This window comes from Emydura macquarii, unplaced genomic scaffold (assembly GCF_026122565.2).
Source record: "Emydura macquarii macquarii isolate MOO-44397 ecotype Brisbane River unplaced genomic scaffold, CSIRO-AGI_Emac_v2 contig_1644, whole genome shotgun sequence".
Classification (NCBI taxonomy): Eukaryota; Metazoa; Chordata; order Testudines; family Chelidae; genus Emydura; species Emydura macquarii.
The window spans coordinates 18705746-18719331 of NW_027131781.1; the positions used below are offsets into that span (position 1 = coordinate 18705746).

The 13586-nt window shown below is 41.4% G+C and overlaps 1 protein-coding gene across 2 annotated transcripts in view; it reads left to right on the forward strand.

Annotated features, from left to right (window-relative positions):
• The window catches only part of FBN1 (fibrillin 1), a 207301-nt gene that overhangs the window by 158246 nt on the left and 35469 nt on the right, over nt 1–13586 (forward strand). For both annotated transcript variants that reach the window (XM_067555802.1, XM_067555804.1), the window contains exons 36-45: nt 1047–1169; nt 2061–2183; nt 3274–3438; nt 3839–3907; nt 4016–4141; nt 5663–5785; nt 7367–7525; nt 8613–8684; nt 10676–10801; nt 12948–13070. In XM_067555802.1, coding sequence (XP_067411903.1) covers nt 1047–1169; nt 2061–2183; nt 3274–3438; nt 3839–3907; nt 4016–4141; nt 5663–5785; nt 7367–7525; nt 8613–8684; nt 10676–10801; nt 12948–13070 — 1209 coding nt within the window. The remainder of the gene's footprint in view (nt 1–1046; nt 1170–2060; nt 2184–3273; nt 3439–3838; nt 3908–4015; nt 4142–5662; nt 5786–7366; nt 7526–8612; nt 8685–10675; nt 10802–12947; nt 13071–13586) is intronic.

Sequence of the window (13586 nt, forward strand, 5' to 3'; positions counted from 1 at the left end):
TATCAGCTATTAATTGTTTGCAAGCTACTTAAATAATAGGGGGAAGGAGTTATTAAGAAAATCTCCAATAATTTTGAGTGTTCAATAGATATTAGAATTTTGCAATCTGTTTGCTAATAGAACAAAAAGAGAAATGTAATGAATGAATAACTCCTTGTGAATTGTTTGCTTAGATGCATATTTTCACCAAGACTGAGGTCTTACATTCAAGCTGGTTGGGTTGAATTATAGATACTGGTATTTTATGAAGTTCATAAGTACGCTATAAATAGGATTTGGTACGTTTTCCAGCAAAATTGTTCCTTGTATTGTTTCTTTACTAATAAAGGAAGAGGCATGAATTGTGAAAGTTAAAATTCTATGTAAACTAAAACTAAATTATATTTCTTAATATTTCACCTGTGAAACCATTTACTTTCAAACAATATAATCTTCAAACTAACTTTAAACAGCCTGTATAATGCCTCTCTCCTGTTGCTACAACAATATTCTCTTGAAATCTCTGGTGTATATACTAACTACAGAAGTATTTTAAAGTCCTTTGTAAACATGTTCTCTTTGTTATTGGATCAAGTTAGTCATTCATTATGCAGTTCCTAGAAATATCCTATAAATAGTGAGTCTGATGCTGCAGTCCTCACTCAGGCAAAACACCATGAAGTTACACCCAAGAAATAAGCACAGTATGTCTAAAAATCTGTCATGTGCTATAAACCTGAATAAAAGGTGAAATCTGTTCCTTTCCAGAAGCCTGTGCATCACTTAAGTCCCACTGAAGCCTTCAGCCTTTTGTGTTGGCTATCTGCATAGAGCTGAATTTCACTTCCAAAGCAATTAAGGGTTCTAGATTGGACCTTGTAGGGTACAAATGTAAATCCTATATATTAATATTTCAAATCTAAAACATATTTTACAAAACATGCAGAAGCAGTCAGCATCCAGTTCCACGTTTAGTTTTCTGAATCCTTATTCAGATAAGATTTCAGTCCTCAATTTATAAGGAAAAGAACATGGAACCTAGTTTTCCCTCCTTTATTTTCTTACAGATATTGATGAGTGCTCCCTTCCTAACATATGTGTCTATGGGACATGTCATAACTTGCCTGGTCTATTCCGATGCGAGTGCGAGACGGGCTATGAATTGGACAGAAGCGGTGGTAACTGCACAGGTAAAGACCGGTTTTAAACAAGATCACTTTCAACATAGCTAGCTGTAGTTAAACTGGGCTGCTACCTACGGCATCCATCATGACAGAGGGGAGGCTGGGCCAAATTTGAGTGGTGTTGCAACCCAGTGTGTCAGGTCACAATGCCACTCACTCAAATGCCAGATCCACTGCCCTAAGATTAAGAGGCAGGGACAACATACTGAAGTTTTGCCTAGGGTGGCATTTTGTCGTGAGCAGCCTCTGAATATAGCAGCTGTTATTTTGGCAGTGCCGTAATCAAAGCTTTTGCAATGTTATAAAGATTAGATTATAAATAAGAAAGCATGGACCTGCACTAGATCATTCAGTGCAAAATAGGGACAGTAGAAAGTTACACACAAATATTTTGCCTGATTTTGGGGGCTGTGTGGGCATCTACCAAAACTGTTCTCTGCTGAGGTGTGGATCCCCAGGGTTCTACTAGTCAAGGGCAAAGGGGATTGATGGAGAAGAGGTGTCACTTCTTCCTTTCCACAGGTTGGGATCTGCAGGGCCCTGTACTTTCTGCTCACAGAGACACATCAGACAATATGGCCCTCAAAATTATTCTCTATGTATTGCTTTTGAGCAATCTGATTAATGTTTTGGCTTCTCTTGCATTGTGTTTCATTTTGTAGAATTATTTTTTCTGGCAAAAATTAAGTATTTCTCTGTGAAACATTGAATTCGTGTTGGACTAGTGCTCTTCTGGAGTTTCAGGGGTGCTTTTGGTAGATTTCTGTAGAGTGGACATACACCACCCAATAAGTAATAGAACTGATTGTTTTCTGAGACTGACATTCTGACACCTGGCATGTGGTTGGTTTAGATGGGATACTGGGCAATTTGCTAACCGCCCCATTGTTGTTTCAGATGTTAATGAATGTGCAGACCCCACCACCTGTATCAGTGGCACGTGTGTCAACACCCCTGGCAGTTACACCTGTGAGTGCCCTCCTGATTTTGAACTGAACCCCACCCGTGTTGGCTGTGTTGGTAAGCTGTCATTTCTTGTATTATTTCGAGATGAAGTGGCACAAAGGGGCAGTAATTCTAGTTCAAATAGGCAGCTGAGGATTCCCAGGGTATGGTGAAGAGCTCTTGGAGCAGACTTTGCAGCTCCCGCCCTACTGTTCCTGGCTTATAGGGTGTGGCAAAGGGCAGGGAATGTGGCCTGAGCAGTACTGCACTCCAGCCATCCCCTGCTGCCAGCACAGCCCCTTGGGACTTGTTGCAGCTGTGCACAATTTAGAGGCTGCTTTAAATTGCATCAGGGCCAAACCAGCCTCTGTCTGGCCTTAGGACTGAAAAAACACAAAGGCGTGACATAAAGTCCACATACACCCTTGGATCCTGCTTTGAGTGCAGCTCAGCCAGACTTAATAATCATGGTCAATGGAGATACTCTTGTGAGTAAATTTTGGAGGATTAGGCCCCAGCTGCTCAGAGGCTCCATGAAGCTCTCTGGCCCTGGATTGTTTCGTTGGTTTGCAATGCATTTTAATGTTTAAGTATGTGTGTTGAATAGATGGTTTCATTCGTAAATCTCAAGGACGGGAGAAAGTAGCAGTCTCTAGGATTGGAGGGAGGTGCTAATACAAGCACGTGAGAATGAGAATATGTACCTAAATGATGAAGGGCCTGGATCTGCCACTCTTGCTCATATGTTCTTTAGTCTATGAGCAGTCGCAGTGATTTCAGTGAGACTATTCGCAGAGTAAGCTACTGCCCAATGTAATTGTGAGGGTAGAACAGTAAGAAACAAATTACTTCCAGCCACAGTTTTCTTATGTGAAATGAAGGTAATTGGGAGCTATCTCTCAGCATTGAGACTGTCTGTCTGGATATTATTAATGTATTTATTTGTATTACCATAGCACCTAGAAGCTATAGCCATGGACCAGGAATCCATTGTGCTAGGCGCTGTGCAAGCACAGAACAAAAAGATGGTTCCTGCCCCAAAGAACTTACAGTGGAAGCATCAGACAAGAGACAATAGATGGGGACAGAGAGGGGAATACAAGGAAACAAAGCTTTCTGCCCCTCGAGCAGATGTAATGTTTGTTTTTGTGTGTGTTTTGAATAGACACACGTTCTGGCAACTGTTACTTGGATATTAAATCGCGAGGAGATAATGGAGGTACATTCTGCAGCAATGAGATTGGGGTTGGTGTTTCCAAGGCTTCTTGCTGTTGCTCCTTGGGTAAAGCTTGGGGGATTCCCTGTGAAGATTGCCCAGCTGTGAACTCAAGTAAGTCAGCTTTACTGGATTATGCATAATAATATATGCATGCTTATTTCTGTCTCTCTTTACTTTCTCTAGATAGTGGGAGTATGAGTATAATTACATACTGGGTACATATGAGTACTGAACTGCCTGAAAATTACACTAGTCATGGTACAAAATCTGCTGGCTTTGAAAGATTATCAACCAGCAGGAGCATTGTAATGGCTCCTGCATAGTTGTGCTATTGCTTGGACACTAGACTGTATTAGCCAGTGAAAAAGCAATGCCTGATTTTGCAAAGCAGGACTTTGTTTTAGTATCAGGCTGTTTTATAATGTTCCTTAATAAGTTTTGCAGGTTCAAAGATCATTCTGATGATGATGTTTCAACTATTTTAGGTTCATAATATTTATTTTACTTTCAGCTGAATATAAGATTCTGTGCCCTGGAGGGGAAGGATTCCGACCAAATCCTATTACAGTTATACTGGAGGGTAATGCTTATTTTTTCATGCTTTTACATGTCTTAAATTGCAACCTTCTGTAACTAACTTGATTTTTTTTCATGGCATGCAGTAATGTTGATGTTTTTACTTTGATAGATATTGATGAGTGTCAAGAACTACCTGGACTTTGCCAAGGAGGGAAATGTATTAATACGTTTGGTAGTTTCCACTGTCAGTGTCCAAATGGCTACTATTTGAATGAAGACTCTCGAGTGTGCGATGGTATGTAGTCTTAGGGTTTACTCGGCATTGGCATTTATTTCTTATCAAATACTGGCATCTTAGCATCCATCCAAATGATCTGTTCCTTAAAAATACACAGTGTCAAACCAATAGTGTAATTGCAGAAATAGTAGAGCTGGTCAAAATTTTTCATTCAAAAAGTTTCTCGTTTCTTTTTGAAATTTTTCTTGAATGGAAATTTTTGCAAATTTTCTGGCTTTCATCAAAAACACAAAATCTGACAGTTTTCAGGCTCCAGTTGCATACATTTCTCAACCATCTCTAAGAAATAGCAATTTGCTGATGGACAGTGTCATTCTTTACGTGACCAAACACTAAAACCAACAAGCAGCTTGCCGCTTGTGTGTGTTGGGCTGGCTGAAATGGCATCATCCATTTTAACCACAGCTCATTGTACGTCTTCCTGCAGGCTAAAGTGTGGTGATCTGAGTCGCCGACTGAAAATATTTGTCATATTACAATCTTCCCTGTCTTCTACACCCCTTCTCCCCTGCAGTTGGTAGCATGCATTCAGAACATCACAGCCATCATAATTAAACACAGCCGTGCAGCCATCAGGTTGCATTTTGTACAAAGTTTCCCTAGTTTCTCATTTCCCAGGCTGCCTTCAGCCTCCCAGTCCATTGCTGCTATTGTCTGTTTCCCATATGCCCACAATGCGCTGAGCGCTGTGCAAACATGTAGGAAGAGCCATGCCCCGAAGAGCTTACAAATTAAAAATCAGACACAAAGACTTTCCATGAAGTTCTGCACCCATGCAAAGCTCAGCAACTGGTTTCCTATGCAGTAGAGAGGAGATATAAATCTACCTGTCTCTGTAGTTTTTTCCTTAGTGGCCTCATTTAAATGATGGGCCAAAGATTGTTTAAAATGCAGAAGGCTACATAGTGGGTTTATTTTTTTATATTTTAGGCTTTCAGTTTTATCCTGTTCCCCTGTCATGGAGCCCCTTGGTGAACTAAGTGTGGCATCATTTGATGGGTGCAGCTCTTTCACCTTCCCTGCCCAATAACTCAAATTCCCTAAAGGCCTGAGCAGTCCACTGCCGCATCCTGTGTCTGTTCAGATGGGCTCTCTGCCTCTGTCCCCTCTCAGACTTATGGATGTAGACACACCTGGATAGACCAACCTTCACTGAGCCCTCCTATCACAAAGATTGTGTGATCTGTCCTGTTATCCCTTTGATTTCAAAGCCTCTCCAAAATATTTCTGGATAACAGGTTCAGAGAGAAAACGGATTCTCATTGTTCTGGCCCATTGGATATGCCAGGAGCCCACTCCCCTGGCCGATTATGAGGCCCTTAGGCTCACTTATAGATCTGGCTAATCATGGAATCACTCCTTCTGCCATGCAGGCCTGCCCCATCATGACCCAGCAGCTCAGATTTCCTTCAAGTGGCCCCAGCGAGCACATTGCTGAGACAGCTTAACCCAAATTCACAAAAGCAATTTAGACCAAAGTCTGCCGCAATTCTTTAATGTCTTGTTGTTTGCTTCTAGATGTTAATGAATGTGAAACACCTGGCATTTGTGGGCCTGGCACGTGTTACAACACTGTTGGGAACTACACCTGTATCTGTCCTCCTGACTATATGCAAGTAAATGGTGGCAACAACTGTATGGGTATGTTTGTTAACGTTTTCCTACTACATTGTATGCCAGGCCTTCAGAGGGCGTAAATCAGCATGGCTTCATGGAGTTCACTTACACAAAAGAATTATCATTGACTTGAATGGAGTTAATGCCGATTGACACCAGCTGAGGATCTGGCCTATTTCTTTATTTTCATTAAGTCAGTCAAGACAGGTTTTTGTCAGAGGTTTACTAAAAACCACAATTCACGCATCAGTGTAGAGTCTGTTCAGATCAGCAAAACAACATGTTCCCATTTCCTTCCAACCACAGCAGAAAGTGTCATATTTTTGCTCTTTGGATGGAATAAATTTCACATTTTAATCTCTTGGCAAGAGTGGGTTTTCATGAGCACTTAGGGCCCTATCATTGTAGGAACTGATGGATGGCTGTAAAGTTTTTATGGTAGAAAATCCTAACATCAAGGGCTCGTTCTTGCTTCCATTGAAGTCAGTGACAAAACCTCCATTGACTTTCGTGGGAGCAAGATCAGGCCAAAGATTAATGACCATATCTTTGTAGAGCATTAAGGCCTGACTGTGGCTGTAAAACCACTGGCCATATTAGGAGTGATGCAGATGTACACCACCCCAGCTGAACTCATAAAGGCATTTTCTGTCACCACTGGTGCTGATAGAATCTCAGGCGCCTCGTAATGCCTGTCCCTGTGCTCAAGAATTGTTACGGTACCCAGACCTTGCTCCGAAGCAGAAGACAGAGGCCTTTGTGATCTTTCCCTCACAAACTGTGCAGGGCCAGGCACAGTCTCACCCTGAATGTGCATCGTTGTATAATAGTACATACAGTAGTAATCTGCACTATTATCAAGAGATGATGGGCCAAAAGCTCCTGTTCCTGATACCATATAGCCCCACTGAAGTCACTGGAGTTGAACAGTGTCAGTGAGTCCCACATATGGGCCCACCTCTCAAGATTTATCACAAACTAGAGGCTTTGCAGTAACTCCTCTGAGGTTTTGGGTGCTTTCTGCACTGTGTAGCATTCAGCAATCTTGTTTCCTTTTATTTCACTTTAGCTGTATTTGGTCCCCCTCCATCTTTCACTTTGGCTTTTTGAGCTCATACAGACCTAAAATCTCTGTATGAAATTCGGAGAAACCACTGAGGTTCGTCTGGTTTTGCATCAGAATGATGTTAAGTCACAAACTGCATGATTTTAAAATCAGCCATAAATGTGGTCAGGTTTGCTCAAGCCTAAGCCAGAGTTTGCAGGCCTTAGTGAATCCCTTGATCTCTGAGTTACGGCCAGTTCCATGGGGTTTTGAGTTTTGTTGAAACTTTTTGAGGTGACTCCATAGTGGCTGGGGGTCTTTAATATAAAACTACAAAACAAGCTTTTTTCAGCGACCACATGAAGGACCTACAAAAAATCAGATGTTTTAAAGAGATGACCATTTAATAAATGTAGAATAGAACTGTGCTCAGGACATGTGGGAAAGGAGGCTGTCTGATAAGGGTGATCTCTCTCATAGACACTTCATATATCTCAGCAAACCTGCTAACACGGTATCATCATTGTAATTTTTGGGGGGGGGGTTGTTTTTTTTTCCAGATATGAGGAGGAGTCTGTGCTACAGAAATTATTACGCTGACAAAAAAACTTGCGATGGAGAACTGCTTTTTAATATGACGAAGAAAATGTGCTGCTGTTCCTACAATATTGGACGTGCATGGAATAAGCCTTGTGAACAATGCCCTATCCCTAGCACCGGTGGGTTTACTTTGAAAGCTAGCTGAAGGGCCTGTTAACAATACAATTACTGCAAGCTGCTATAAAATTCATTGTTAGAGAGAGGAAAGTGTTGTGTATTTTGTGTGTGTATATGTATAATGTGTAAATATTAAATGATAAATTGCTCATTATACTTCATGCCCTGGAGATGATACTTCCAAGTAAGGGTGAAGGCATTGTGGGGCAGTCTGCACTCCTGTTGGCATGCTCTACCTGTCCTGGAATCACAGAGGACTTTGTTCTGCATGACTATCCATCTGTTCTCTTTGACAGACATGTATGAGCCAGATACTATGATCCAACCAAGCTGTGTTTGACGTGTCTTTGACTAGGGGTGGGGTCAAAGGTGATGCTAAGCCATCTTTATGTTCCCCTGATCCTGGAGCAGCCAGGCCCCAGCGCAGTCCTCCTCATAAAACAGAATTGTATTTTACCCACGGCTGCCAGTACCCCAAGGAGCCTTTCCAGAAGCCAGGGATGGCAGGGATACCTCAGCCCCTTCCAAGGAGGATCCCTATGCAGGGTACAGGAAGTGTGTGGCATAGAAGTCACTGTGCCACTGCATGATTCCTCCATGCTGGAGGAATCTTCAGTGAGCTGGCTCCGCCGGGTGTTTCTCTGCTTTGTGCTGGCTAGCTGGCGCAAAACAGACTCAATGGACCTGAGAACTGGCCCCGTCCTTGTCATTTACAATTTAAAAAAATAATTAAATGATTTCCTAATTACGGTACACATTTGTGGCGTATAGACCTGAACCAGCACGTGCAAAGTACAATGCACCCTCATAACCTGACCCCTGGGTATCTAATGATAATATCAAAAGAAGGGTCCAATCCAAAGCCCTTTTCATTGGCTTCACTGGGCTTTGGATCAGAACCCAAGTGCACCAAGCAGGCAATAGAGTGTGCACTCATGCCAGGGTGCACATGCCCCCTTTGAAAAATCTGTCCCTCGAAAGGCACAGAAAAAAGGGGAGACTGTCTTTTTCTCAGGCTGGGAGTGAAATTAATCGTTTAATTTGATACATTCAGGATAACTTCACTGTTGTCTTTTTTTTCTGCTGCAGATGAATTTTCAACACTCTGTGGAAGTCAAAGGCCTGGTTTCTTCATTGACATTTATACAGGTTTACCAGTTGGTGAGTTGTGATTACTCTGTTTTGAGCTAAATTCCACAGTACCTTTGTACTAGGGAAAGGAAGACGTTGTTTTCACAGTTAGCTCTTTCCTGGAGAGGAATAAAGACTACACAATGCCACGATATTCAACCTTCTGTCCAACCCTTGACCCTTAGCTTAAATCAGATCCTGCAAATTTTCTGCCCAGTTCCTCCTTGTTGGCAGCCTTGATTATTGCTGCTTGTGATCACGACAACGTAAAGCTCTGAAGAAATGGTAATCAAGCCTAGATGAATGGCCGGTAGAGAGTGGGGAGGTTCTGGGAGTAAGGCTACTCAGCATTTGGTTTCAGAGGAATTAGGAGTCTTTCCTTCTGACTGAAGCACAGAGTTAATCTGACATTTCACACCAATCCCTCTGTGTACTGAATTAACCCAACAATCCCTTTTTCTGTTCCACTGGAATTTTTCTCCCATGCGATTTCATGTGTAACATTGGCATTGTATGTGACAAATGAATTCCTCATTTTCTCTTTTTCTTTCTTTTGTCAGAGAGGCCAAATTCATTCTTAGTGGGGGCTTTCTTTTGTTTTTATTCCCACGAAAAGCCAAATAAGAGGTGGAGCAAGCACTGTACAACAAACAAGCAGACCTACAGTATATAGACAGCAACAAAGTGAATTAGCATCGAGATACTATGGTGACAGGCACTATAGAAACCCTACAATAGGTAGCTAGGTAGAATCAATTCTAAGGTATAGTTTAAAAAAAAAAAGATTAGAAACTTACTGTGCATTGTGTTCCTGGTCTTTTGAGGAGCATAGCACCAAATCTCTTACCATTAGCACTCACTGATCAAAATCACCCTGCACCCTAAGACCAGCAAATTCAGTTACTCAAGAGCTTTAAGTGGCAAGTAGTAAAGTACCTGCTCTACCACCTGTTCAATCAGAGGCAGTCCATATGAGGCTGTGTACAGCCCTGCATGGGCTGAGTATTGTCTCTACAACATGTCATGCTAGACGGGTGGGATAATGTAAATGTGCACCATATGCAGACCTTGCAACAGTCGTTAATAGCACATGTTGCAGCCTGTACTGCCTGGCAGCTGTAGTATTTTATTCTGCTAGCCCTGTTCAAGCAGGAGTTCAGCAGCCCATGCAGCTGACCTTTGGTGTCCTCCTGGAAACAAAAAAGTCGGCCCACAGACAGTACTAGTGTATCCCTAGCCACTAGCCACACTGGTGAGACAAGATGCTAACTCAGGGCTGCATTGTGCAGCAAACACAAACTTTTCCAGTGACTCTTGGGATCTTTGGAAGCCTTGCTGGGTTATGATACCCAACCTGCTCCTTTTACTTCTTCGGCAGCGAAGTACTAGCCACTCCAGTTCCTTACACACTAGGCATACTGGCTTACACCACTGCAGGAACAGTCTGCACTGTGCACATGAGTCCTGAAATGCTGGGTTACTTTCTTGCCATTATGTTTATGTTCCATTTTTTCCAATTCAGTTCTACATCCTGATACAGGATGATGACTTCCGATGGTGAGAGAAAGAGATGGGGTTAGATTCACCTCTTTTATAAACAGCAGGCTAAAAGTCAATAGCATAATTGAATCTTATGTAGGAAATTAATGGCTTGGTCCAGGGAAAAAACAGGCCTCTTCAAAGTCAGAAGCAGAGTACCTTAGGTGCAAAGAGAACTGTACAGTATATCCCTTCCCATAATGTTCATTGGCCTCTGTGGATCTCTGCAGACAGCATTCTTAGCTAAAGGAGAAGGCTTCCATGGATTTTCTGACCTGCATGCTGAAGTTAGACCCCTAAAAAGACATGTAGCTAAAGAGTCCAGTAAGTGAGATTTGTACTATTAGGTTTCAACTGCATTTTTAGAGCCAAAAAACAGTGAACTGCCTCACAAATCTGAACTGAATTGGAAAAAAACATTTCTATAGAAGGGGGTTGAATACATTGACACTTTCAGACTATTTAAAAATCAATTGTTACAGATATTGATGAATGCCGAGAGATCCCTGGAGTCTGTGAGAATGGAGTCTGTATAAACATGGTTGGCAGCTTCAGATGCGAGTGTCCAGTGGGATTCTTTTACAATGACAAGTTGTTGATCTGTGAAGGTAAGATGCTTATTATACTTCCGTCACAAATAGAAATGAGATCATTAGTCAGTTGGTAACTCAAATGTTGGCAAATCTGATGTATTTGCAAATTCATCCATAACAGGGGGGATATACTGGAATCAGAGAAATATGGGCCACACACTTCTTAATGAAGACATTTTGACTTCCCACTGGAAATTCTTGTATATTTTCTGTTAGAAACAAAGTACCAGATTTTCCAACTAGCATAAAGATATCGAGTGAGTTTGAGTTAACCAGTTGTTGCAAGTGAATCATCTTACTTTCCATGGTCTGGATGTAAATATGAGCAGTGGGTGGTCTTCCCATGTCAGATCAAGACCAGTGTTCACTTCCAAGCTGATATTTTGTTTCTAATGAAAACAAGATTTGTATAAATATTCCAGAAGCATGATCAAAAATATTGTAAAGGATTTTCATATCAAGTAAGTTTGGATAAACATTCCCTAGCATTGTGTTAGTGCTTGGCTACCCGGTGTTGGCAGAACACACTAGAGTGATGTGATTTGTAGAGCAATCTAGTATGTTGTGCTCTGACTGCCTGGAATAGACACGGCTGGCACAAAGGTACCTAGATTGCATTGATTTAGTCCCGTTTCAAACAAGACAACGTTAATGTTAACTAGTTACCTTTTAGAGCATGCCACCATGGTCTATACAGGGAGTTAGAGTGCAGCACATTAGTGCTCTTCACATATCACCCCCCCTGGTGTGCTTTGCTATGCCATATACAAAAGACCTTAGTCACTGTCTTTAAACAATTAAAGATTTATAGTATGAATTTCCTTCATTCTCTGTGGTGATTGTGAACTAAGAACGGTCGTACTGGGTCAGACAAATAGTTCATCTATCCAGTATCTAGTCTTCAAACTGTGGCCAATGCCAGGTGCTTCAGAACAGGCAATCATCAAGTGATCCAGCCCCTGTCATGCACTCCCAGCTTCTGGCAATCAGAGGCTGGGGACACCCTGACCATCTTGCTAATAGCCATTGATGGACCTATCCTCCATGAACTTCCCTAGTTCTTTTTTTAACACTGTTATAATTTGGGCCTTCACCGTATCCCCTGGCAACAAGTTCCATAGGTAGACTGTGCTTTGTGTGAAGGACTTTCTTATCTGCTGCCTGTTAATTGCATTGGGTGGCCACTTGTTCTTGTGTTATTACAGAAGACTGCCTCTAGCTACCAGGCTGGCTCATGCTATCAGTCTTCTTGCTGATGCTGTCTTAATCTTTGTGGGTAACTGGTGATTGCATTATTCATGAAAGCAGGTGTTTCCGATCCTGCTTTCCTGCAGGAATTGTATACAACAATACAGCTATTGTAAATGGGTGCGTCCCATGCAACCCCCAACCACCCACAATAAATAAACTGGGACTGAGTTTACCAAATTGTAAATACTAGTCAGTATTACAGATGGAAAACGTGTCATTCACTCATCTGCTCTGCTGGTGGCCAACGGAAGAAAGCTAGTTGATTATATTGATTAAGTTGCATGTAAAGAACTAATCATTAAATTCAGTTTAAAAATTTTCAAAAGAAAAAAATGTTTCAAAGAAAACCTATTTGGTTAAAATAATTATTTTTCTAGCCGTCCACACTTGTGTTGTTTACTAGCACCTTAGATTATTAAAACGGAAGGAATTGTATTAAAGGTCTTACTTGCGTGTCACTCTTTATGTTGAACGACTATTAAAGTTATTGAGGATTGGGCTCGAATCCTGCACTTAGATCAATGTGGAGCATCATAGACTTCAGTGGATCTTTGTGTGGGCACAGCACAGGTCAAAGTGCAGGATAGGGGCCACAGGTTGAAATTCATCCATAGGCAGCGTGCCAGCCAGAGGCCTATACACTTCAAAAGAGCCTTCTATTGGCTACCTCCAAAGACATGAATTTCAGTGATGGATTGCGTGCAGGTTCAGAATCATAGTAGGGAAATATTTAAATCCTACTAAAAATCTACCCTCATTGAAATTTTTTTTCCTACATTTAAAAAAAAATACATCAAATTTGGTACCAAACAAAATAATAGAACATATCCCTTTGAGTTTAAAAATACATTTTGTTTTCTTGTCCATTGTCAGGTTATCCTAAAAGTCATATTCTTTCTTGCATTGATAGATATTGATGAATGCCAGAATGGACCAGTGTGTCAACGAAATGCGGAATGTGTCAACACAGCTGGAAGCTATCGCTGTGATTGTAAACCTGGTTATAGGTTCACGTCAACAGGACAGTGCATCGGTGAGTATTTGCAGGCTTGTTTGTATCTCACTATGCAGTAGATAGTGACTTTAAAAATAAAACCTTTAAAAATCATGTTCCTTCTTTAAAAGGCTGTAGGAATTATTTGTCATGCTAAAGTAATATGATGATAGGTTTTTTCCTCTGACAACCCTCTTTTGGATTGTGCGCAGATTATTTTTTTGAGCTGTGGGGACCCGCCTGCTGAAAAGATATAATGGTTTTGAGGAATGTTCTGCTTTTTTATCTTTCTCATGGTTTATACACTTCATGCCTGCAAAAATCCAGGTGTGTGATTGCAAAATAAGTCTAATCAGAGAACCTCCAGAGGAGCTTTGAAACTTCACCTGCCAAAAGAGTGTATCCTTTGAATCCAAAACTGAATAGAGTATTTTCATTAATGATCATAGGTAAAATCAAACTAAAATATAGGCCTGGACTTGCACTCAGTACAATGCTTACTGCGTGACTAGTGTTTCCGGGTTGAACTCTGTGCATATGCCTACATAACAGACC